Source organism: Oncorhynchus mykiss, chromosome 5 (genome assembly GCF_013265735.2).
Source record: "Oncorhynchus mykiss isolate Arlee chromosome 5, USDA_OmykA_1.1, whole genome shotgun sequence".
NCBI lineage: Eukaryota > Metazoa > Chordata > Actinopteri > Salmoniformes > Salmonidae > Oncorhynchus > Oncorhynchus mykiss.
This window is the reverse complement of record NC_048569.1, coordinates 98,375,682-98,399,681: the sequence shown is the minus strand read 5'-3', so window position 1 is coordinate 98,399,681 and position 24,000 is coordinate 98,375,682. Positions and strand designations below refer to the sequence as shown.

Genomic DNA, 24,000 nt, shown 5'->3' with positions numbered 1-24,000 from the left:
GAGTCTAGCCAGACACCTAGGTACTTATAGATGTCCACATATTCAAGGTCGGAACCATCCAGGGTGGTGATGCTGGTCAGGCGTGCGGGTGCAGGCAGCGAACGGTTGAAAAGCATGCATTTGGTTTTACTAGCGTTTAAGAGCAGTTGGAGGCCACGGAAGGAGTGCTGTATGGCATTGAAGCTCGTTTGGAGGTTAGATAGCACAGTGTCCAAGGACGGGCCGGAAGTATATAGAATGGTGTTGTCTGCGTAGAGGTGGATCAGGGAATCGCCCGCAGCATGAGAAACATCATTGATATATACAGAGAAAAGAGTCGGCCCGAGAATTGAACCCTGTGGCACCCCCATAGAGACTGCCAGAGGACCGGACAGCATGCCCTCCGATTTGACACACTGAACTCTGTCTGCAAAGTAATTGGTGAACCAGGCAAGGCAGTCATCCGAAAAACCGAGGCTACTGAGTCTGCCGATAAGAATACGGTGATTGACAGAGTCGAAAGCCTTGGCAAGGTCTATGAAGACGGCTGCACAGTACTGTCTTTTATCGATGGCGGTTATGATATCGTTTAGTACCTTGAGCGTGGCTGAGGTACACCCGTGACCGGCTCGGAAACCAGATTGCACAGCGGAGAAGGTACGGTGGGATTCGAGATGGTCAGTGACCTGTTTGTTGACTTGGCTTTCGAAGACCTTAGATAGGCAGGGCAGGATGGATATAGGTCTGTAACAGTTTGGGTCCAGGGTGTCGCCCCCTTTGAAGATATAGATATAGAGTATGACAGGATGCTACTTGGCCCAGCCAGGATGCTACATGGCCCAGCCAGGAGGATATAGAGTATGACAGGATTCTACATGGCCCAGCCAGGAATATATAGAGTATGACAGGATGCTACTTGGCCCAGCCAAGAAGATATAGAGTTTGACAGGAATCTACTTGGCCCAGCCAGGAAGAAATAGAGTATGACAGGATGCTACATGGCCCAGCCAGGAAGATATAGAGTATGACAGGATGCTACTTGGCCCAGCCAAGAAGATATAGAGTTTGACAGGAATCTACTTGGCCCAGCCAGGAAGATATAGAGTATGACAGGATGCTACATGGCCCAGCCAGGAAGATATAGAGTATGACAGGATGCTACTTGGCCCAGCCAGGAAGATATAGAGTATGACAGGATGCTACTTGGCCCAGCCAGGAAGATATAGAGTATGACAGGATGCTACATGGCCCAGCCAAGAAGATATAGAGTTTGACAGGAATCTACTTGGCCCAGCCAGGAAGATATAGAGTATGACAGGAATCTACTTGGCCCAGCCAAGAAGATATAGAGTTTGACAGGAATTTACTTGGCCCAGCCAGGAAGATATAGAGTATGACAGGATTCTACTTGGCCCAGCCAAGAAGATATAGAGTTTGACTGGAATCTACTTGGCCCAGCCAGGAAGATACAGAGTATGACAGGATTCTACTTGGCCCAGCCAGGAAGATATAGAGTATGACAGGATGCTACATGGCCCAGCCAGGAAGATATAGAGTATCTGAGTTTAGTTCCACATTAACTCGTGCAAGGTAAAGGAACAAAACAACCTCTCATCTTCTCTCTCCTCTCTATAACAGAAACAACCTCTCCTCTCTATAACAGAAACAACCTCTCCTCTCTATAACAGAAACAACCTCTCCTCTCTATAACAGAAGCAACCTCTCCTCTCATAACAGAAGCAACCTCTTCTCTCATAACAGAAGCAACCGCTCCTCTCCATAACAGAAGTAACCTCTCCTCTCTATAACAGAAGCAACCTCTCCTCTCTATAACAGAAGCAACCTCTCCTCTATAACAGAAGCAACCTCTCCTCTCATAACAGAAGCAACCTCTCCTCTCTATAACAGAAGCAACCTCTCCTCTCATAACAGAAGCAACCTCTCCTCTCATAACAGAAGCAACCTCTTCTCTCATAACAGAAGCAACCGCTCCTCTCCATAACAGAAGTAACCTCTCCTCTCTATAACAGAAGCAACCTCTCCTCTCATAACAGAAGCAACCTCTCCTCTCTTTTCTATAGTTACTCACAGAGTGAGACTCAGGTTGTTTTCTATAGTTACTCACAGAGTGAGACTCAGGTTGTTTTCTATAGTTACTCACATAGTGAGTGAGACAACATTTAGGCCTATCAATGGAAATGGCTGGCCTATATTCCCACGACGTGAGAAACATCTACGTATCCACAGACACATTCCCATCATACTGATTAACGAGCTGCAACAAACACTCAAACTGGACAGTTTTATCTCCATCTCTTCATTCAAAGACTCAATCATGGACACTCTTACTGACAGTTGTGGCTGCTTTGTGTGATGTATTGTTGTCTCTACCTTCTTACCCTTTGTGCTGTTGTCTGTGCCCAATAATGTTTGTACCATGTTGTGCTGCTACCATGTTGTGTTGCTACCATGTTGTTGTCATGTTGTGATGCTACCGTGTTTTTATCATGTTGTGTTGCTACCATGCTGTTGTCTTAGGTCTCTCTTTATGTAGTGATGTGTCTCTCTTGTCGTGATGTGTGTTTTGTCCTATATTTATTTTTAACATTTTTAATCCCAGGCCTTCGTCCCCGCAGGAGGCCTTTTGGTAGGCCGTCGTTGTAAATAAGAATTTGATCTTGACTGACTTGCCAAGTTAAATAAAAAATAAATTAAAAAATACAACTAAGTGAGTGGACTATTATTATAAGCCAAATGAAATGTTTCTATGTCAACCTAATGAAAATATAATGATGCTCAATTTCCAAAACCTCTTCTGGGAGTGAATAGGTTGTGTACTCAACAGTTATTGAACTGTAGGTAGTATCAGGTTTTAACAGGGCCTATAGTCAGGGCTTATTGAACTGTTGGTAGTATCAGGTTTTAACAGGGCCTGTAGTCAGGGCTTATTGAACTGTTGGTAGTATCAGGTTTTAACAGGGCCTATAGTCAGGGCTTATTGAACAGTTGGTAGTATCAGGTTTTAACAGGGCCTATAGTCAGGGCTTATTGAACTGTTGGTAGTATCAGGTTTTAACAGGGCCTGTAGTCAGGGCTTATTGAACTGTTGGTAGTATCAGGTTTTAACAGGGCCTATAGTCAGGGTTTATTGAACTGTTGGTAGTATCAGGTTTTAACAGGGCCTGTAGTCAGGGCTTATTGAACTGTTGGTAGTATCAGGTTTTAACAGGGCCTGTAGTCAGGGCTTATTGAACTGTTGGTAGTATCAGGTTTTAACAGGGCCTATAGTCAGGGCTTATTGAACAGTTGATAGTATCAGGTTTTAACAGGGCCTATAGTCAGGGCTTATTGAACTGTTGGTAGCATCAGGTTTTAACAGGGCCTATAGTCAGGGTTTATTGAACTGTTGGTAGTATCAGGTTTCAACAGGGCCTATAGTCAGGGCTTATTGAACTGTTGGTGGTATCAGGTTTTAACAGGGCCTGTAGTCAGGGCTTATTGAACAGTTGGTAGTATCAGGTTTTAACAGGGCCTATAGTCAGGGCTTATTGAACTGTTGGTGGTATCAGGTTTTAACAGGGCCTGTAGTCAGGGCTTATTGAACTGTTGGTGGTATCAGGTTTTAACAGGGCCTGTAGTCAGGGCTTATTGAACTGTTGGTGGTATCAGGTTTTAACAGGGCCTATAGTCAGGGCTTATTGAACTGTCGGTAGTATCAGGTTTTAACAGGGCCTGTAGTCAGGGCTTATTGAACTGTTGGTAGTATCAGGTTTTAACAGGGCCTGTAGTCAGGGCTTATTGAACTGTTGGTAGTATCAGGTTTTAACAGGGCCTGTAGTCAGGGCTTATTGAACTGTTGGTAGTATCAGGTTTTAACAGGGCCTATAGTCAGGGCTTATTGAACTGTTGGTAGTATCAGGTTTTAACAGGGCCTATAGTCAGGGCTTATTGAACTGTTGGTAGTATCAGGTTTTAACAGGGCCTATAGTCAGGGCTTATTGAACAGTTGGTAGTATCAGGTTTTAACAGGGCCTATAGTCAGGGCTTATTGAACTGTTGGTAGTATCAGGTTTTAACAGGGCCTATAGTCAGGGCTTATTGAACTGTTGGTAGTATCAGGTTTTAACAGGGCCTATAGTCAGGGCTTATTGAACTGTTGGTAGTATCAGGTTTTAACAGGGCCTGTAGTCAGGGCTTATTGAACTGTTGGTAGTATCAGGTTTTAACAGGGCCTATAGTCAGGGCTTATTGAACTGTTGGTAGTATCAGGTTTTAACAGGGCCTATAGTCAGGGCTTATTGAACTGTTGGTAGTATCAGGTTTTAACAGGGCCTATAGTCAGGGCTTATTGAACTGTTGGTAGTATCAGGTTTTAACAGGGCCAATAGTCAGGGCTTATTGAACTGTTGGTAGTATCAGGTTTTAACAGGGCCTGTAGTCAGGGCTTATTGAACTGTTGGTAGTATCAGGTTTTAACAGGGCCTATAGTCAGGGCTTATTGAACTGTTGGTAGTATCAGGTTTTAACAGGGCCTGTAGTCAGGGCTTATTGAACTGTTGGTAGTATCAGGTTTTAACAGGGCCTATAGTCAGGGCTTATTGAACTGTTGGTAGTATCAGGTTTTAACAGGGCCTGTAGTCAGGGCTTATTGAACTGTTGGTAGTATCAGGTTTTAACAGGGCCTATAGTCAGGGCTTATTGAACTGTTGGTAGTATCAGGTTTTAACAGGGCCTATAGTCAGGGCTTATTGAACTGTTGGTAGTATCAGGTTTCAACAGGGCCTGTAGTCAGGGCTTATTGAACTGTTGGTAGTATCAGGTTTTAACAGGGCCTGTAGTCAGGGCTTATTGAACTGTTGGTAGTATCAGGTTTTAACAGGGCCTATAGTCAGGGCTTATTGAACTGTTGGTAGTATCAGGTTTTAACAGGGCCTGTAGTCAGGGCTTATTGAACTGTTGGTAGTATCAGGTTTTAACAGGGCCTGTAGTCAGGGCTTATTGAACTGTTGGTAGTATCAGGTTTTAACAGGGCCTATAGTCAGGGCTTATTGAACTGTTGGTAGTATCAGGTTTTAACAGGGCCTGTAGTCAGGGCTTATTGAACTGTTGGTAGTATCAGGTTTTAACAGGGCCTGTAGTCAGGGTTTATTAAGATGTTCTGATAGGGAGGAAGCTGTGTTGAATAGTTACATTACTATAGTAACAGAACCTACAACCATGTATAATTACGTTACTATAGTAACAGAACCTACAACCATGTATAATTACGTTACTATAGTAACAGAACATACACCCATGTATATAGTAACAGAACATACAACCATGTATAATTAATTACGTTACTATAGTAACAGAACATACAACCATGTATAATTACATTACTGTAATAACAGAACATACAACCATGTATAATTACATTACTATAGTAACAGAACATAAAACTAGTCGTCAAGCCAGTGAAAACAACACACTTCTTCTTAGTCATTCGTTACCAGGCTGTATCTAAAATGGCATCCTATTCACCATTATGTAGTGTATTACTTTTTGACCAGGGCCCAAAGTAGTGCACTTCACAGAGAATAGGTTGGCTTTAGGGACGCGTACCAGTGTTTTAAAGAGACATTACAGCAGCTTACCCAGCTCCAGATGAATGCTGGGAACAAAGGAGTTCAGGAAGAACATGAAGATGACGACCCCCAGCACAGATATACACTTCACCAGGAGTACTCGGTCTGTTATTCTGTTCTGTTAGGAGAGAAGAAGAGTGTTATTCTGTTCTGTTAGGAGAGAAGAAGAGTGTTATTCTGTTCTGTTAGGAGAGAAGAAGAGTGTTATTCTGTTCTGTTAGGAGAGAAGAAGAGTGTTATTCTGTTCTGTTAGGAGACAAGAAGAGTGTTATTCTGTTCTGTTAGGAGAGAAGAAGAGTGTTATTCTGTTCTGTTAGGAGAGAAGAAGAGTGTTATTCTGTTCTGTTAGGAGAGAAGAATAGTGTTATTCTGTTCTGTTAGGAGAGAAGAAGAGTGTTATTCTGTTCTGTTAGGAGAGAAGAAGAGTGTTATTCTGTTCTGTTAGGAGAGAAGAAGAGTGTTATTCTGTTCTGTTAGGAGAGAAGAAGAGTGTTATTCTGTTCTGTTAGGAGAGAAGAAGAGTGTTATTCTGTTCTGTTAGGAGACAAGAATAGTGTTATTCTGTTCTGTTAGGAGACAAGAAGAGTGTTATTCTGTTCTGTTAGGAGACAAGAAGAGTGTTATTCTGTTCTGTTAGGAGACAAGAAGAGTGTTATTCTGTTCTGTTAGGAGAGAAGAAAAGTGTTATTCTGTTCTGTTAGGAGACAAGAAGAGTGTTATTCTGTTCTGTTAGGAGAGAAGAAGAGTGTTATTCTGTTCTGTTAGGAGAGAAGAAGAGTGTTATTCTGTTCTGTTAGGAGAGAAGAAGAATGTTATTCTGTTCTGTTAGGAGAGAAGAAGAGTGTTATTCTGTTCTGTTAGGAGACAAGAAGAGTGTTATTCTGTTCTGTTAGGAGAGAAGAAGAGTGTTATTCTGTTCTGTTAGGAGACAAGAAGAGTGTTATTCTGTTCTGTTAGGAGAGAAGAAGAGTGTTATTCTGTTCTGTTAGGAGACAAGAAGAGTGTTATTCTGTTCTGTTAGGAGAGAAGAAGAGTGTTATTCTGTTCTGTTAGGAGACAAGAAGAGTGTTATTCTGTTCTGTTAGGAGAGAAGAAGAGTGTTATTCTGTTCTGTTAGGAGACAAGAAGAGTGTTATTCTGTTCTGTTAGGAGAGAAGAAGAGTGTTATTCTGTTCTGTTAGGAGAGAAGAAGAGTGTTATTCTGTTCTGTTAGGAGACAAGAAGAGTGTTATTCTGTTCTGTTAGGAGAGAAGAAGAGTGGTATTCTGTTCTGTTAGGAGAGAAGAAGAGTGTTATTCTGTTCTGTTAGGAGAGAAGAAGAGTGTTATTCTGTTCTGTTAGGAGACAAGAAGAGTGTTATTCTGTTCTGTTAGGAGAGAAGAAGAGTGTTATTCTGTTCTGTTAGGAGAGAAGAAGAGTGTTATTCTGTTCTGTTAGGAGAGAAGAAGAGTGTTATTCTGTTCTGTTAGGAGAGAAGAAGAGTGTTATTCTGTTCTGTTAGGAGAGAAGAAGAGTGTTATTCTGTTCTGTTAGGAGACAAGAAGAGTGTTATTCTGTTCTGTTAGGAGACAAGAAGAGTGTTATTCTGTTCTGTTAGGAGACAAGAAGAGTGTTATTCTGTTCTGTTAGGAGACAAGAAGAGTGTTATTCTGTTCTGTTAGGAGACAATAAGAGTGTTATTCTGTTCTGTTAGGAGAGAAGAAGAGTGTTATTCTGTTCTCTTAGGGGAGAAGAAGAGTGTTATTCTGTTCTGTTAGGAGAGAAGAAGAGTGTTATTCTGTTCTGTTAGGAGAGAAGAAGAGTGTTATTCTGTTCTGTTAGGAGACAAGAAGAGTGTTATTCTGTTCTGTTAGGAGAGAAGAAGAGTGTTATTCTGTTCTGTTAGGAGACAAGAAGAGTGTTATTCTGTTCTGTTAGGAGAGAAGAAGAGTGTTATTCTGTTCTGTTAGGAGACAAGAATAGTGTTATTCTGTTCTGTTAGGAGAGAAGAAGAGTGTTATTCTGTTCTGTTAGGAGAGAAGAAGAGTGTTATTCTGTTCTGTTAGGAGAGAAGAAGAGTGTTATTCTGTTCTGTTAGGAGAGAAGAAGAGTGTTATTCTGTTCTGTTAGGAGAGAAGAAGAGTGTTATTCTGTTCTGTTAGGAGACAAGAAGAGTGTTATTCTGTTCTGTTAGGAGAGAAGAAGAATACATTTTATTTGGACGCTGTCTGTAATTTAGTAGTTATAGGACTAGTACTGGTAGTAACTGGACTAGTTGTGGTGGTGACAGGACTAGTAGTGGTAGTAACTGGACTAGTGGTGGTAGTGACAGGACTAGTAGTGGTAGTAACAGGACTAGTAGTGGTAGTATAGTGACAGGACTAGTAGTGGTAGTAACTGGACTAGTTGTGGTGTTGTAGTAACAGGACTAGTAGTGGTAGTATAGTGACAGGACTAGTAGTGGTAGTAACTGGACTAGTTGTGGTGGTAACAGGACTAGTAGTGGTAGTAACAGGACTAGTTGTGGTAGTATAGTGACAGGACTAGTAGCGGTAGTAACTGGACTAGTGGTGGTAGTAACTGGACTAGTGGTGGTAGTAACAGGACTAGTAGTGGTAGTAACTGGACTAGTAGTGGTAGTAACTGGACTAGTGGTGGTAGTAACTGGACTCGTGGTGGTAGTAACTGGACTAGTGGTGGTAGTAACAGGACTAGTGGTGGTAGTAACTGGACTAGTGGTGGTAGTAACAGGACTAGTGGTGGTAGTATAGTGACAGGACTAGTAGTGGTAGTAACTGGACTAGTGGTGGTAGTAACAGGACTAGTGGTGGTAGTATAGTGACAGGACTAGTTGTGGTGGTAACAGGACTAGTGGTGGTAGTATAGTGACAGGACTAGTGGTGGTAGTAACAGGACTAGTAGTGGTAGTAACAGGACTAGTGGTGGTAGTATAGTGACAGGACTAGTTGTGGTGGTGTAGTAACAGGACTAGTAGTGGTAGTAACAGGACTAGTGGTGGTAGTATAGTGACAGGACTAGTAGTGGTAGTATAGTGACAGGACTAATAGTGGTAGTATAGTGACAGGACTAGTAGTGGTAGTATAGTGACAGGACTAGTAGTGGTAGTATAGTGACAGGACTAGTTGTGGTGGTGTAGTAACAGGACTAGTAGTGGTAGTAACAGGACTAGTGGTGGTAGTACAGTGACAGGACTAGTAGTGGTAGTATAGTGACAGGACTAGTGGTGGTAGTATAGTGACAGGACTAGTAGTGGTAGTGTAGTGAAAAGACTAGTAGAGGTAGTGACAGGACTAGTAGTGGTAGTATAGTGACAGTACTAGTAGTGGAAGTATAGTGACAGGACTAGTAGTGGTAGTATAGTGACAGGACTAGTAGTGGTAGTATAGTGACAGGACTAGTAGTGGTAGTAACAGGACTAGTTGTGGTAGTGACAGGACTAGTAGTGGTAGTATAGTGACAGGACTAGTAGTGGTAGTAACAGGACTAGTAGTGGTAGTAACAGGACTAGTTGTGGTAGTGACAGGACTAGTAGTGGTAGTATAGTGACAGGACTAGTAGTGGTAGTATAGTGACAGGACTAGTAGTGGTAGTAACTGGACTAGTTGTGGCGGTGTAGTGACAGGACTAGTAGTGGTAGTATAGTGACAGGACTAGTAGTGGTAGTAACAGGACTAGTTATGGTGGTGTAGTGACTGGACAGGTGCCTCTCAGGTTCTCTCAGGGGCCCAACACAGTAATGACTTGAAAAAGCTTCACAGCTTGAGTTAGATGAGTTATACAGGCCAGATGAGGCTCTGAGCACATCCATCACCGTGTCTACTTATCAACAACAACAGACCTACCGCTGCCTCATACAAACCGGACAGCAGATCATCTGAAAACAGCAACACAGGGAGAAGACCAACTAACAGGATGCTCTGAGTGAACATACTATTTTGTTCAGTCAAAATAATCTAGATGTTGATAGACCTGTCAGTACTTGTCAGTGACATGTATTCTTGTGTGTGTGTGTGCGTGCGTGCGTCCATCCGTGCGCCTCAGTGACCAGATCTAATCGAAACTGAGCACTCATGGTAGATTATGGAGTGGCTCCATTTGATATAGACATATCAATTACATGATTTAGTGACTGTTATGTTACCTTTTTATGCAACTCCTGAATGTTATTCTCCCAGTTCTTATCTTCCTGAGAAATCTGTCTGGAAAAGAAAGAAAGAAAGAAAGAAAGAAAGAAAGAAAGAAAGAAAGAAAGAAAGAAAGAAAGAAAGAAAGAAAGAAAGAAAGAAAGGACAGACAGACAGACAGACAGACAGACAGACAGACAGACAGACAGACAGACAGACAGACAGACAGACAGACAGAGACAGAGACAGAGACAGAGAGGTAAATATGTTTCTAACACACAAATGTACTAAAACATGTACTAACACACTGAAGCCTCAGGACCAGAACATCCAATCAATCAGGATAAACCAAATTACAACACAGTCAAAACAAAACTACATTGCTTATTGGGAAACACAAACACAAAGAAAAATGCAGTCCTATCTGGCCCTAAATCGACAGTACACAGTGGCAAACTATTTGACCATGGTTACTGATCAAAACCTTAGAAAAACCTTGACGAAGTACAGGCTCAGTGAGCACAGCCTTGCCATTGAGAAGGGTAGACACAGGAAAAACCTGTCTCCCTGTAGAGGAAAGGCTGTGCAACCACTGCACCACAGCAGAACCTGAGACGGAGCTGCATTTCCTGACAAAATGTCAAAAATATAAAACAATTAGAGAGTGTCATTTTCACAAAATTGGAAACCCTTAATCAAGGTTTCAAAGACCTCTCTGATGACAGTATTGTTATTGTTCAGTGTATGGTTATTTTGACCCTTGGATATTGTTGTTACTGGTGTCCCATTGACCATTTTGATTCTTATTATTTATATATTGTAAATCTCCACAGTATGTACATTGTTACGTCATGTCAATAAAGAGAATTGAAATTAATTGAAAAAAAGAGAGACAGAGAGAGAGAGAGACAGAAATAGAGAGATAGAACGAGAGAGAGAGACAGAAAGAGAGAGACATAGACACAGAGACAGAAAGAGAGAGAGGGGGGGAAGAGAGAGACAGAGAGAGACAGAAAGAAAGAGGCAGAGAGAGAGAGAGAGAAGGGGAGAAAGAGAGAGAGAGAGAGAGAGAAAGAAAGAGAGGCAGAGAGAGAGGGAGAGAGAGTGAGAGAGAGAGAGAGAGCGAGAGAGAGTGAGAGAGAGAGAGAGAGAGAGAGAGAGACAGAGAGAGAGGGAAAGAGAGAGGCAGAGAGAGAGGGAGAGAGAGAGACAGAGAGACAGACAGATCCTCTGATCCATCAAACTTCTCTCTTTGAAAATGTTTATTTTATTTTAATGAGACTACGTGACAAAATGAATGAAAGTCAAATCTGCTTTTAATTAACCATCCACTCAGTTAGTACAGTGTACCTGGGCACGCTATTGCTTAGAAAGCCCTGCCTGTACCACTGGAAGGGTTGGAGTAGCCTAGAAAGCCCTGTCTGTACCTCTGGAAGGTTTTGCGTTTCTTAGAAAGCCCTGTCTGTACCTCTGGAAGGGATTGAGTTTCTTAGAAAGCCCTGTCTGTACCTCTGGAAGGGATTGAGTTTCCTAGAAAGCCCTGTCTGTCACTGGAAGGGTTTGAGTTGCCCAGAAAGCCCTGTCTGTACCTCTGGAAGGTTTTGAGTTTCTTAGAAAGCCCTGTCTGTACCTCTGGAAGGGATTGATTTTCTGAGAAAGCCCTGTCTGTACCTCTGGAAGGTTTTGAGTTGATTAGAAAGCCCTGTCTGTCACTGGAAGGGATTGAGTTGCCCAGAAAGCCCTGTCTGTACCTCTGGAAGGTTTTGAGTTGCTTGCGGAGCACGCTCTCCAGGTTGAGGACCTTCTGCATCAGTAGACACTTGACAGCCGTCTCCTCTCTGCTGGCCGGGCTAATACGCTGGGCCGTCTGCCTCCATACACGGATTTCATGCCTCAGCTCTAGGGAAGGCAAACACACAAGAATACATGTCACTGAAAAGTACTGACAGGTCTATCAACATCTAGATGTTTTGACTGAACAAAATAGTATGTTCACTCAGAGCATCCTGTTAGTTGGTCTTCTCCCTGTGTTGCTGTTTTCAGATGATCTGCTGTCCGGTTTGTATGAGGCAGCGGTAGGTCTGTTGTTGTTGATAAGTAGACACGGTGATGGATGTGCTCAGAGCCTCATCTGGCCTGTATAACTCATCTAACTCAAGCTGTGAAGCTGTTTCAAGTCATTACTGTGTTGGGCCCCTGAGAGAACCTGAGAGGCACCTGTCCAGTCACTACACCACCACAACTAGTCCTGTTACTACCACTACTAGTCCTGTCACTATACTACCACTACTAGTCCTGTCACTATACTACCACTACTAGTCTTGTCACTATACTACCACTACTAGTCCTGTCACTATACTACCACTACTAGTCCTGTTACTACCACTACTAGTCCTGTCACTATACTACCACTACTAGTCCTGTTACTACCACTACTAGTCCTGTTACTACCACAACTAGTCCTGTCACTATACTACCACTACTAGTCCTGTCACTATACTACCACTACTAGTCCTGTCACTACCACTACTAGTCCTGTCACTATACTACCACTACTAGTCCTGTCACTATACTACCACTACTAGTCCTGCCACTATACTACCACCACTAGTCCTGTTACTACCACTACTAGTCCTGTCACTATACTACCACTACTAGTCCTGTCACTACCACTACTAGTCCTGTTACTACCACTACTAGTCCTGTTACTACCACTATTAGTCCTGTCACTACCACTACTAGTCCTGTCACTACCACTACTAGTCCTGTTACTACCACCACTAGCCCTGTCACTATACTGCCACTACTAGTCCTGTCACTACCTCTACTAGTCCTGTTACTACCACTACTAGTCCTGTCACTACCACTACTAGTCCTGTCACTACCTCTACTAGTCCTGTCACTACCACTACTAGTCCTGTTACTATACTACCACTACTAGTCCTGTCACTATACTACCACTACTAGTCCTGTTACTACCACTACTAGTCCTGTCACTACCACTACTAGTCCTGTCACTACCTCTACTAGTCCTGTCACTACCACTACTAGTCCTGTTACTATACTACCACCACTAGCCCTGTCACTACACTACCACTACTAGTCCTGTCACTATACTACCACTACTAGTCCTGTCACTACCTCTACTAGTCCTGTCACTACACTACCACTACTAGTCCTGTTACTACCTCTACTAGTCCTGTCACTATACTACCACCACTAGTCCTGTAACTATACTACCACTACTAGTCCTGTAACTATACTACCACAACTAGTCCTGTTACTACCACTACTAGTCCTGTCACTACCACCACTAGTCCTGTAACTATACTACCACTACTAGTCCTGTAACTATACTACCACAACTAGTCCTGTTACTACCACTACTAGTCCTGTCACTACCACCACTAGTCCTGTAACTATACTACCACTACTAGTCCTGTAACTATACTACCACAACTAGTCCTGTTACTACCACTACTAGTCCTGTCACTACCACCACTAGTCCTGTAACTATACTACCACTACTAGTCCTGTTACTACCTCTACTAGTCCTGTCACTATACTACCACTACTAGTCCTGTTACTATACTACCACCACTAGCCCTGTCACTACACTACCACTACTAGTCCTGTCACTATACTACCACTACTAGTCCTGTCACTACCACAACTAGTCCTGTTACTACCACTACTAGTCCTGTCACTGTACTACCACTACTAGTCCTGTCACTACCTCTACTAGTCCTGTCACTACACTACCACTACTAGTCCTGTTACTACCTCTACTAGTCCTGTCACTATACTACCACCACTAGTCCTGTAACTATACTACCACTACTAGTCCTGTAACTATACTACCACAACTAGTCCTGTTACTACCACTACTAGTCCTGTCACTACCACCACTAGTCCTGTAACTATACTACCACTACTAGTCCTGTAACTATACTACCACAACTAGTCCTGTTACTACCACTACTAGTCCTGTCACTACCACCACTAGTCCTGTAACTATACTACCACTACTAGTCCTGTAACTATACTACCACAACTAGTCCTGTTACTACCACTACTAGTCCTGTCACTACCACCACTAGTCCTGTAACTATACTACCACTACTAGTCCTGTTACTACCTCTACTAGTCCTGTCACTATACTACCACTACTAGTCCTGTTACTATACTACCACTACTAGTCATGTCACTATACTACCACTACTAGTCCTGTCACTATACTACCACTACTAGTCCTGTCACTATACTACCACTACTAGTCCTGTCACTACCACTACTAGTCCTGTCACTACCGCTACTAGTCCTGTCACTACCACTACTAGTCCTGTCACTACCACTACTAGTCCTGTCACTACCACTACTAGTCCTGTCACTACCACTACTAGTCCTGTCACTATACTACCACTACTAGTCCTGTCACTACCACTACTAGTCCTGTCACTACCGCTACTAGTCCTGTCACTACCACTACTAGTCCTGTCACTACCACTACTAGTCCTGTCACTATACTACCACTACTAGTCCTGTCACTACCACTACTAGTCCTGTCACTACCGCTACTAGTCCTGTCACTACCACTACTAGTCCTGTCACTACCACTACTAGTCCTGTCACTATACTACCACTACTAGTCCTGTCACTACCACTACTAGTCCTGTCACTACCACTACTAGTCCTGTCACTACCGCTACTAGTCCTGTCACTACCGCTACTAGTCCTGTCACTATACTACCACTACTAGTCCTGTCACTACCACTACTAGTCCTGTCACTACCACTACTAGTCCTGTCACTACCGCTATTAGTCCTGTCACTATACTACCACTACTAGTCCTGTCACTACACTACCACTACTAGTCCTGTTACTACCACTACTAGTCCTGTCACTATACTACCACTACTAGTCCTGTCACTATACTACCACTACTAGTCCTGTCACTACCACTACTAGTCCTGTCACTACACTACCACTACTAGTCCTGTCACTACCACTACTAGTCCTGTCACTACCACTACTAGTCCTGTCACTACCACTACTAGTCCTGTCACTACCACTACTAGTCCTGTCACTATACTACCACTACTAGTCCTGTCACTACCACTACTAGTCCTGTCACTACCGCTACTAGTCCTGTCACTACCACTACTAGTCCTGTCACTACCACTACTAGTCCTGTCACTATACTACCACTACTAGTCCTGTCACTACCACTACTAGTCCTGTCACTACCGCTACTAGTCCTGTCACTACCACTACTAGTCCTGTCACTACCACTACTAGTCCTGTCACTATACTACCACTACTAGTCCTGTCACTACCACTACTAGTCCTGTCACTACCACTACTAGTCCTGTCACTACCGCTACTAGTCCTGTCACTACCACTACTAGTCCTGTTACTATACTACCACTACTAGTCCTGTCACTACCACAACTAGTCCTGTTACTACCACTACTAGTCCTGTCACTACCGCTACTAGTCCTGTCACTATACTACCACTCCTAGTCCTGTCACTACCACTACTAGTCCTGTCACTACCACTACTAGTCCTGTCACTACACTACCACTACTAGTCCTGTTACTACCACTACTAGTCCTGTCACTATACTACCACTACTAGTCCTGTCACTATACTACCACTACTAGTCCTGTCACTACCACTACTAGTCCTGTCACTACACTACCACTACTAGTCCTGTCACTACCACTACTAGTCCTGTCACTACCACTACTAGTCCTGTCACTACACTACCACTACTAGTCCTGTTACTACCACTACTAGTCCTGTCACTATACTACCACTACTAGTCCTGTCACTATACTACCACTACTAGTCCTGTCACTACCACTACTAGTCCTGTCACTACACTACCACTACTAGTCCTGTCACTACACTACCACTACTAGTCCTGTCACTACCACTACTAGTCCTGTCACTACCACTACTAGTCCTGTCACTACACTACCACTACTAGTCCTGTCACTACACTACCACTACTAGTCCTGTTACTACCACTACTAGTCCTGTCACTACACTACCACTACTAGTCCTGTCACTACCACTACTAGTCCTGTCACTACACTACCACTACTAGTCCTGTCACTACCGCTACTAGTCCTGTCACTACACTACCACTACTAGTCCTGTTACTACCACTACTAGTCCTGTCACTACACTACCACTACTAGTCCTGTCACTACCACTACTAGTCCTGTTACTACCACTACTAGTCCTGTCACTACCGCTACTAGTCCTGTCACTACACTACCACTACTAGTCCTGTCACTACCACTACTAGTCCTGTTACTACCACTACTAGTCCTGTCACTACCGCTACTAGTCCTGTCACTACACTACCACTACTAGTCCTGTCACTACACTACCACTACTAGTCCTGTCACTACCACTACTAGTCCTGTCACTACCGCTACTAGTCCTGTCACTACACTACCCTTGACAAGGGGGCCATGACTGAGTGTGACAGTGGCTGGAGTCACAGTGATGCTGTTTTTGACAGCTCTTGTACTGTGGAGCCATTATCACGTTCACACACTACTGTGGCGTTCTACCCTCCACTGTGTCTGACTGACTGTCTCTACCCTCCACTGTGTCTGACTGACTGTCTCTACTCTCCACTGTGTCTGACTGACTGTCCACCAGGCAGCTCTACCCTCCACTGTGTCTGACTGACTGTCTCTACCCTCCACTGTGTCTGACTGACTGTCTCTACCCTCCACTGTGTCTGACTGACTGTCCACCAGGCAGCTCTACCCTCCACTGTCTCAGAATGACTGTCCACCAGGCAGCTCTACCCTCCACTGTGTCTGACTGACTGTCTCTACCCTCCATTGTGTCTGACTGACTGTCTCTATCCTCCACTGTGTCTGACTGACTGTCTCTACCCTCCACTGTGTCTGACTGACTGTCCACCAGGCTGCTCTACCCTCCACTGTGTATGGGTTAGGATTGGGGTAGTGTATGGGTTAGGATTAGGGTAGTGTATGGGTTAGGATTAGGGTAGTGTATGGGTTAGGATTGGGGTAGTGTATGGGTTAGGGTAGTGTATGGGTTAGGATTGGGGTAGTGTATGGGTTAGGATTGGGGTAGTGTATGGGTTAGGATTAGGGTAGTGTATGGGTTAGGATTAGGGTAGTGTATGGGTTAGGATTAGGGTAGTGTATGGGTTAGGATTAGGGTAGTGTATGGATTAGGGTAGTGTATGGGTTAGGGTAGTGTATGGGTAAGGATTAGGGTAGTGTATGGGTTAGGATTAGGGTAGTGTATGGATTAGGGTAGTGTATGGGTTAGGGTAGTGTATGGGTTAGGATTAGGGTAGTGTATGGGTTAGGGTTAGGGTAGTGTATGAGTTAGGGTAGTGTATGGGTTAGGGTAGTGTATGGGTTAATTTCTTATGGCTGCAGGGGCAGTATTGAGTTGCTTGGATGAAAGGTGCCCAGAGGTGCCCAGAGTAAACGGCCTGCTCCTCAGTCCCAGTTGCTAATATATGATATAATATAGGAATTACGTCATTGAAGATTTATGATAAAAACATTCTAAAGATTGATTCTATACTTAGTTTGAAATGTTTAAGACCTGTAATTTGACTTTTTGAAGTTTTTGTCCGACGTTATGCTGGACCTGCACAAGCGTTTGGATATGTGTACCTAACGCCCTAAAAAAAAGTAGCTACTTGGACATAAATAATGGACATTATCGAACAAATCAAACGTTTACTGTGGAACTAAGATTCCTGGGAGTGCATTCTGATGAAGATCGTCAAAGGTAAAGGAATATTTATAATGTTATTTCTGATTTCTATTGACTCCAACATGGCGGATAATTTTATTTGTTTTCTGAACGCCGTTCTCAGATTATTGATTATTGCTTTTTCCAGAAAGTTTTTTTGAAATCTGACACAGCTGTTGCATTAAGGAGAGGTATATCTATAAATCCATGTGTTTAACTTGTATTTTCATCTACATTTATGATGAGTAGTTCTGTAATGATGTGGCTCTCTGCAATATCACCGAATGTTTTTGGAACTAGTGAACATAACGCGTCAATGTATACTCAGATTTTTTTATATAAATATGAACTTTATCAAACAAAACATACATGTATTGTTCAACATGAAGTCCTATGAGTGTCATCTGATGAAGATCATAAAATGTTAGTGATGAATTTCATCTCTATTTGTGCTTTTTGTGTCTCCTCTCTTTGGCTGGAAAAAATGGCTGTGTTTTTCTGTGGTTATGTGGTGACCTAACATACTCATTTGTGTTGCTTTCGCTGTAAAGCCTATTTGAAAATCGGACACTGTGGTGGGATTAACAACAAGATTACCTTTAAAACGGTATAAGATACATGTATGTTTGAGGAATTTTAATTATGAGATCTCTGTTGTTTTGAATTTGGCGCCCTGCAATTTCACTGGCTGTTGTCATATCGATCCCGTTAACGGGATTGCAGCCATAAGAAGTTTTAAGGGAGTGTATGGGTTAGGGTAGTGTATGGGCTAGGGTAGTGTATGGGTTAGGGTAGTGTATGGGCTAGGGTAGTGTATGGGTTAGGGTAGTGTATGGGTTAGGGTAGTGTATGGGTTAGGGTAGTGTATGGGTTAGGGTAGTGTATGGGCTAGGGTAGTGTATGGGTTAGGGTAGTGTAGGGGTTAGGGTTAGGGTTAGTGTATGGGTTAGGGCTGGGGTAGTGTATGGGCTAGGGTAGTGTATGGGTTAGGGTAGTGTAGGGGTTAGGGTTAGGGTTAGTGTATGGGTTAGGGCTGGGGTTGTGTATGGGTTAGGGTAGTGTGTGGGTTAATGTTGGGGTAGTGAATAGGTTAGGGTAGTGTATAGGTTAGGGCTAGGGTAGTGTATGGGTTCAGGTTCGGGTAGTGTATGGGTTAGTGTAGTGTATGGGTTCAGGATAGGGTAAGGTAAGGGTTAGGGTAGTGTATGGGTTCGGGTTAGGGTAGTGTATGGCTTAGGGCTGGGGTAGTGTATGGGTTAGGGTAGTGTATGGGTTAGGTTTAGGTTTAGGTATGGGTTAGGTATGGGTTAGGGTTAAGGTAGTGGATGTGTATATATGTAAATCTAACATTCTGTAATTGAGAGAAACACAGCCTGACGATGAGCCTGAAGACCAGCCTGAAGACCAGCCAGAAGGCCAGCCTGAAGGCCAGCCTGAAGACCAGCCTGAAGACCAGCCTGAAGACCAGCCAGCCAATACCACACAAAGAGAGGCCACTTTCAAATATGACTGGTGACACAGAGACCAGACCACGCCCCTTACAGTACGGGGCTGAGCATCCCATAATATGACTGTAACAGTGATGACAGGGTCATCTGATAAGGATAATTGAGTATTGGAGAAATTGCCATAGACAAGGTTGGAAGAACGCCTGGCCGAATTCACAGCAACTCAGAGAGTAAGAGTGTCCCAAATGGCACCCTATTCCCTACTTAGTACACTACTGGTCAAAGGTAGTGCACATTGTAGGGAAAAGGGTGCCATTTGGGAAGTAGCATCTACATCAGCTGTGGGGTAGAGAGGGAGTGAGAGGTTGGAGACGTGTAATGCCAAATTAATTATGTTAAAGGGAGGTCACTGTGTCCCTTCACACACACATCCTGGTTCTATCTGGACACACACACACACACACACACACACACACACACACACACACACACACACTCTCTCTATCTGGGCTTGGAGGAAGATTTCTGGTCTATGTGTCAAATGACACCCTAATCCCTAAGTACTTCCCTTTGTACTCTGGGCATATTATTGCACTATATAAGGAATAGAGTGCCATTTGGGACAAAGTCATTCTCCTCAATGATGGGAGAGTTTTAATCAATGATGCTAAACTGTTACCTCTGCCTCTCACCTCTCAGAGAGAGAGAGCGAGAGAGAGAGAGAGAGAGAGAGAGAGAGAGAGAGAGAGTGAAGAACAAACACCATTGTAAATACAACCCATATGTTTGTGTTTCAACCATTTGCACATCGTTACAACACTGTATATAGACATAATATTACATTTGTAATGTCTTTATTCTTTTGGAACTTCTGTGAGTGTAATGTTTACTGCTCATTTTATTGTTTATTTCACTTTTGTATATTATCTACCTCACTTGCTTTGGCAATGTTAACATGTGTTTCCCATGCCAATAAAACCACATGAATTGAATTGAATTGATAGACAGAGAAAGAGAGACAGGGAGAGAGAAAGAGAGGAAGAGAGAGAAAGAGAGAGAGAGAGAGACGGAGAGAGAGACAGAGAGGGAGAGAGAGACAGAGATAGAGAGAAAGAGAGAGAGAGAGAGAGAGAGGTGGGAGGAAGAGAGAGAGAGAGAGAGAGAGAGAGAGTGAGAGAGAGAGGTGGGGGGAAGAGAGAGAGAGGGAGAGAGAGGGAGAGAGAGAAAGTGAGAGAGAGAGAGAGAGAGAGAGAGGTGGGAGGAAGAGAGAGAGAGAGAGAGAGGTGGGGGGAAGAGAGAGAGAGGGAGAGAGAGAAAGTGTGAGAGAGAGAGAGAGAGAGAGGTGGGGGGAAGAGAGAGAGAGGGAGAGAGAGAAAGTGAGAGAGAGAGAGAGAGAGAGAGAGGTGGGGGGGAGAGAGAGGTGGGGGGAAGAGAGAGGTGGGGGGAAGAGAGAGAGGGAGAGAGAGAGAGAGAGAGAGAGAAGGAGAGAGAGAGAAGGAGAGAGAGACAGAGAGTGAGGGAGAGAGAGAGAGAGACCGATAGAGAGAGAGCGGTGGGGGGATGAGAGAGAGAGGGAGAGAGAGAGAGAGAGAGAGAGAGGTGGGGGGAAGAGAGAGAAGGACAGAGAGAGAGCGAGAGAGAGAGAGAGAGGTGGGAGAAAGAGAGAGAGAGTGAGAGAGAGAGAGACAGACAAGAAGTGATGAACAACAACTCTGTTCATTCAGAATAGAATAGAAAAAAATTAACTTTGCGCCTCAAGTTAATAAGTTGACTCTAGCTAGCTACACAACAAAGACCTAGCCAGCAGGCTAACAAGCTAGCCAGAAGAAACGACCTAGAACAAACCTAGCAAGGGGAGTTAATACAACTACATCAAACGACCAAACTGAGTGAGTCAACCAAAAAGGAGCACGGACTCTAACTTTAAACATTGTTCTGTTTTTTTGTGTGAGGATTTGTCACTCTTTTTGCTGGTTTTGAACTAAATTAGCGCTTGCTAGCAACAGCAGCAGACAGACAAACCGGTTGCCATGGCAACCAGGCAGCACAACATAGCCCACAGGCACCATGTCCCCACTCATCCTCAGCGCTGAATCCGTTCTCTACCCTAAAGAAGCCAAAAATGACACAACGAGGAAAGCTTTTAAACAGAGACTACTAAAGGGGAGGCCAGAAACCCTTTTTGCAGGCCTCTACAAATACGGTGATGTGAGTAATCTCATCTTCCTCACTGACCAACCAAATGCCTGGCGCTCTGCAGTCTGCTCTCACTACCCATCCATAAAGAAAGAGGGAATCTGTAATGGGAGGAAGCTGAAAGTCAAAGAGACAGACGACCCTGACAGCACCACGATAACAATCAACCTCTACAAGACAGTCATGGTGCAAGGTAACATTAGGCTGTTTGAAACAGACTTTCAGACCAATAAGGAGAGAGCAGAGAGAGAGAGCAGGAGTTTGTTCAGGAGAATAAACTTTCCCCTCGACACAAAAGGAGAAAGGTGTGGTGCCCAACAACGCAGAGGGCCATGGAGCTGCTTGATCAGGCCCCTCTCGGGTCGCCAAGCCACATAACCATACACACCGGAAGCAACGACCTGCGTGCTCAGCAGGAGAGGGTGGCGACTTCACTACGGGGAGTGATTGAGAAGGCCTCCGCAATCTTCCCCAACTCAAGCATCGTGGCGTCAACCCTTCTACAGAGGAAGGACTTCCACCCTGCCACAATCCAAAGAATAAACGCAAACCTCTCCCGGGACTGAGCCCTGCGACCCAATGTACACCTGGCCCACCATCCCACCCTCAATCTGGACTGTGCCCTGTGACCCAATGTACACCTGGCCCACCATCCCACCCTCGATCTGGACTGTGCCCTGCGACCCAATGTACACCTGGCCCACCATCCCACCCTCGATCTGGACTGTGCCCTGCGACCCAATGTACACCTGGCCCACCATCCCACCCTCGATCTGGACTGTGCCCTGCGACCCAATGTACACCTGGCCCACCATCCCACCCTCGATCTGGACTGTGCCCTGCGACCCAATGTACACCTGGCCCACCATCCCACCCTCGATCTGGACCATCTCTATGACCATGTTCACCTGTACAGGAAGACAGTCCCCACCATCCCACCCTCGATCTGGACTGTCTCTATGACCATGTTCACCTGTACAGGGAGACAGTCCTCACCACCCCACCCTCGATCTGGACTGTCTCTATGACCATGTTCACCTGTACAGGGAGACAGTCCCCACCATCACACCCTCGATCTGGACTGTCTCTATGACCATGTTCACCTGTATAGGGAGACAGTCCCCACTATCATACCCTCGATCTGGACTGTCTCTATGACCATGTTCACCTGTACAGGGAGACAGTCCCCACCATCCCACCCTCGATCTGGACTGTCTCTATGACCATGTTCACCTGTACAGGGAGACAGTCCCCACCATCCCACCCTCGATCTGGACTGTCTCTATGACCATGTTCACCTGTACAGGGAAACAGTCCCCACCACCCCACCCTCTTTTGGTAGGTACACCTACAGCTCATCCCTTGGCAGCAGCACTGTAGACTACTTCCTCACCGACCTAAACCCAGAGTCTCTCAGAGCCTTCACAGTCAGCCCACTAACACCTCTCTCTGAGCCTTCACAGTCAACCCACTAACACCTCTCTCAGAGCCTTCACAGTCAACCCACTAACACCTCTCTCAGACCACAGTAAAATCACAGTGTATCTGAGAAGAGCAGAACCCAACCATGAAGCATCACGGCCCAATAAATTACATGGTACTAAACAGGCCTATAGATGGAGTGCAAACAGTACAGACATCTACCAAAAAGCAATTAGTAGCCAAAAAATACAATCTCTCCTGGACAACTGTTTAGCCTTTAACATTCTCCTTCAGCAACGAAGGTGTAAATTTGGCTGTTTGGAACATAAACGTTATATTTGACAAGTTAGCCTCCTTGGCTAATTTAAAGAAGCATAAGAGCAAACCAGAAATAACAGATAATGAAAAATGGTTTGATAATGATTGCAAAAATCTAAGAAAGTCATTGAGAAATATATCTAATCAAAAACACAGAACCAGACAACAAAAATATGCGCCTTCAATATGGAGAAACACTGAAGCAATACAAACACACCCTAAGAACAAAGGAACAGCACATTAGAAATCAGATGGATGGAGTTGAGGAATCCATAGAATCAAACCACTTCTGGGAGAATTGGAATAAATTAAACAAACTTAAACAAACCTCATCATGAGGAATTGGCTATCCAAAATGGGGATATGTGGAGAAATCACTTTGCAAACCTCTACAGCAACATAACAAAGAGCCCAGAACAAAAAAATATACAAGAAAAATTACAAATCTTTTTGTAAATGTATAAACTAATAGAAAGTGGTATTGGAGGGAAAACATGTGATTTTATTAAATCAATGTACACTAAAAACACATGTGGTTAAAATTGGCAACAAGCAAACAGACTTCTTCTCTCAGGGACGGGAAGTGAAACAGGGCTGCCCAATAAGTCCAACACTATTTAACATCTACATTAATGAATTAACAACAACAAACAGACTTCTTCTCTCAGTGACAGGGAGTGAAACAGGGCTGCCCAATAAGTCCAACACTATTTAACATCTACATTAATGAATTGGCAAAAACATTAGAAGAATCGGCAACACCTGGTATCACCCTACACAACACTGAAATCAAGTGTCTGCTGTAGACAGATGACCTGGTGCTGCTGTCTCCCACTAAAGAGGGGTTTACAGCAGCGCCTAGATCATCTTCACAGGTTCTGTCAGACCTGGGCTCTGACCGTTAACCACAGGTTCTGTCAGACCTGGGCTCTGACCGTTAACCACAGGTTCTGTCAGACCTGGGCTCTGACCGTTAACCACAGGTTCTGTCAGACCTGGGCTCTGACCGTTAACCACAGCTTCTGTCAGACCTGGGCTCTGACCGGTAACCACAGGTTCTGTCAGACCTGGGCTCTGACCGGTAACCACAGGTTCTGTCAGACCTGGGCTCTGACCGTTAA

At 44.1% G+C, this 24,000-nt stretch overlaps 1 protein-coding gene across 1 annotated transcript in view; it reads right to left on the bottom strand.

The window, feature by feature from the left end:
• Positions 1–24,000, bottom strand: part of oca2 (oculocutaneous albinism II) — a 165,584-nt gene that overhangs the window by 42,584 nt on the left and 99,000 nt on the right. The window contains exons 16-18 of the mRNA XM_036978983.1: positions 11,482–11,629; positions 9,748–9,805; positions 5,616–5,724 (exon numbers count right to left, since the gene is read on the bottom strand). Coding sequence (XP_036834878.1) covers positions 5,616–5,724; positions 9,748–9,805; positions 11,482–11,629 — 315 coding nt within the window. The remainder of the gene's footprint in view (positions 1–5,615; positions 5,725–9,747; positions 9,806–11,481; positions 11,630–24,000) is intronic.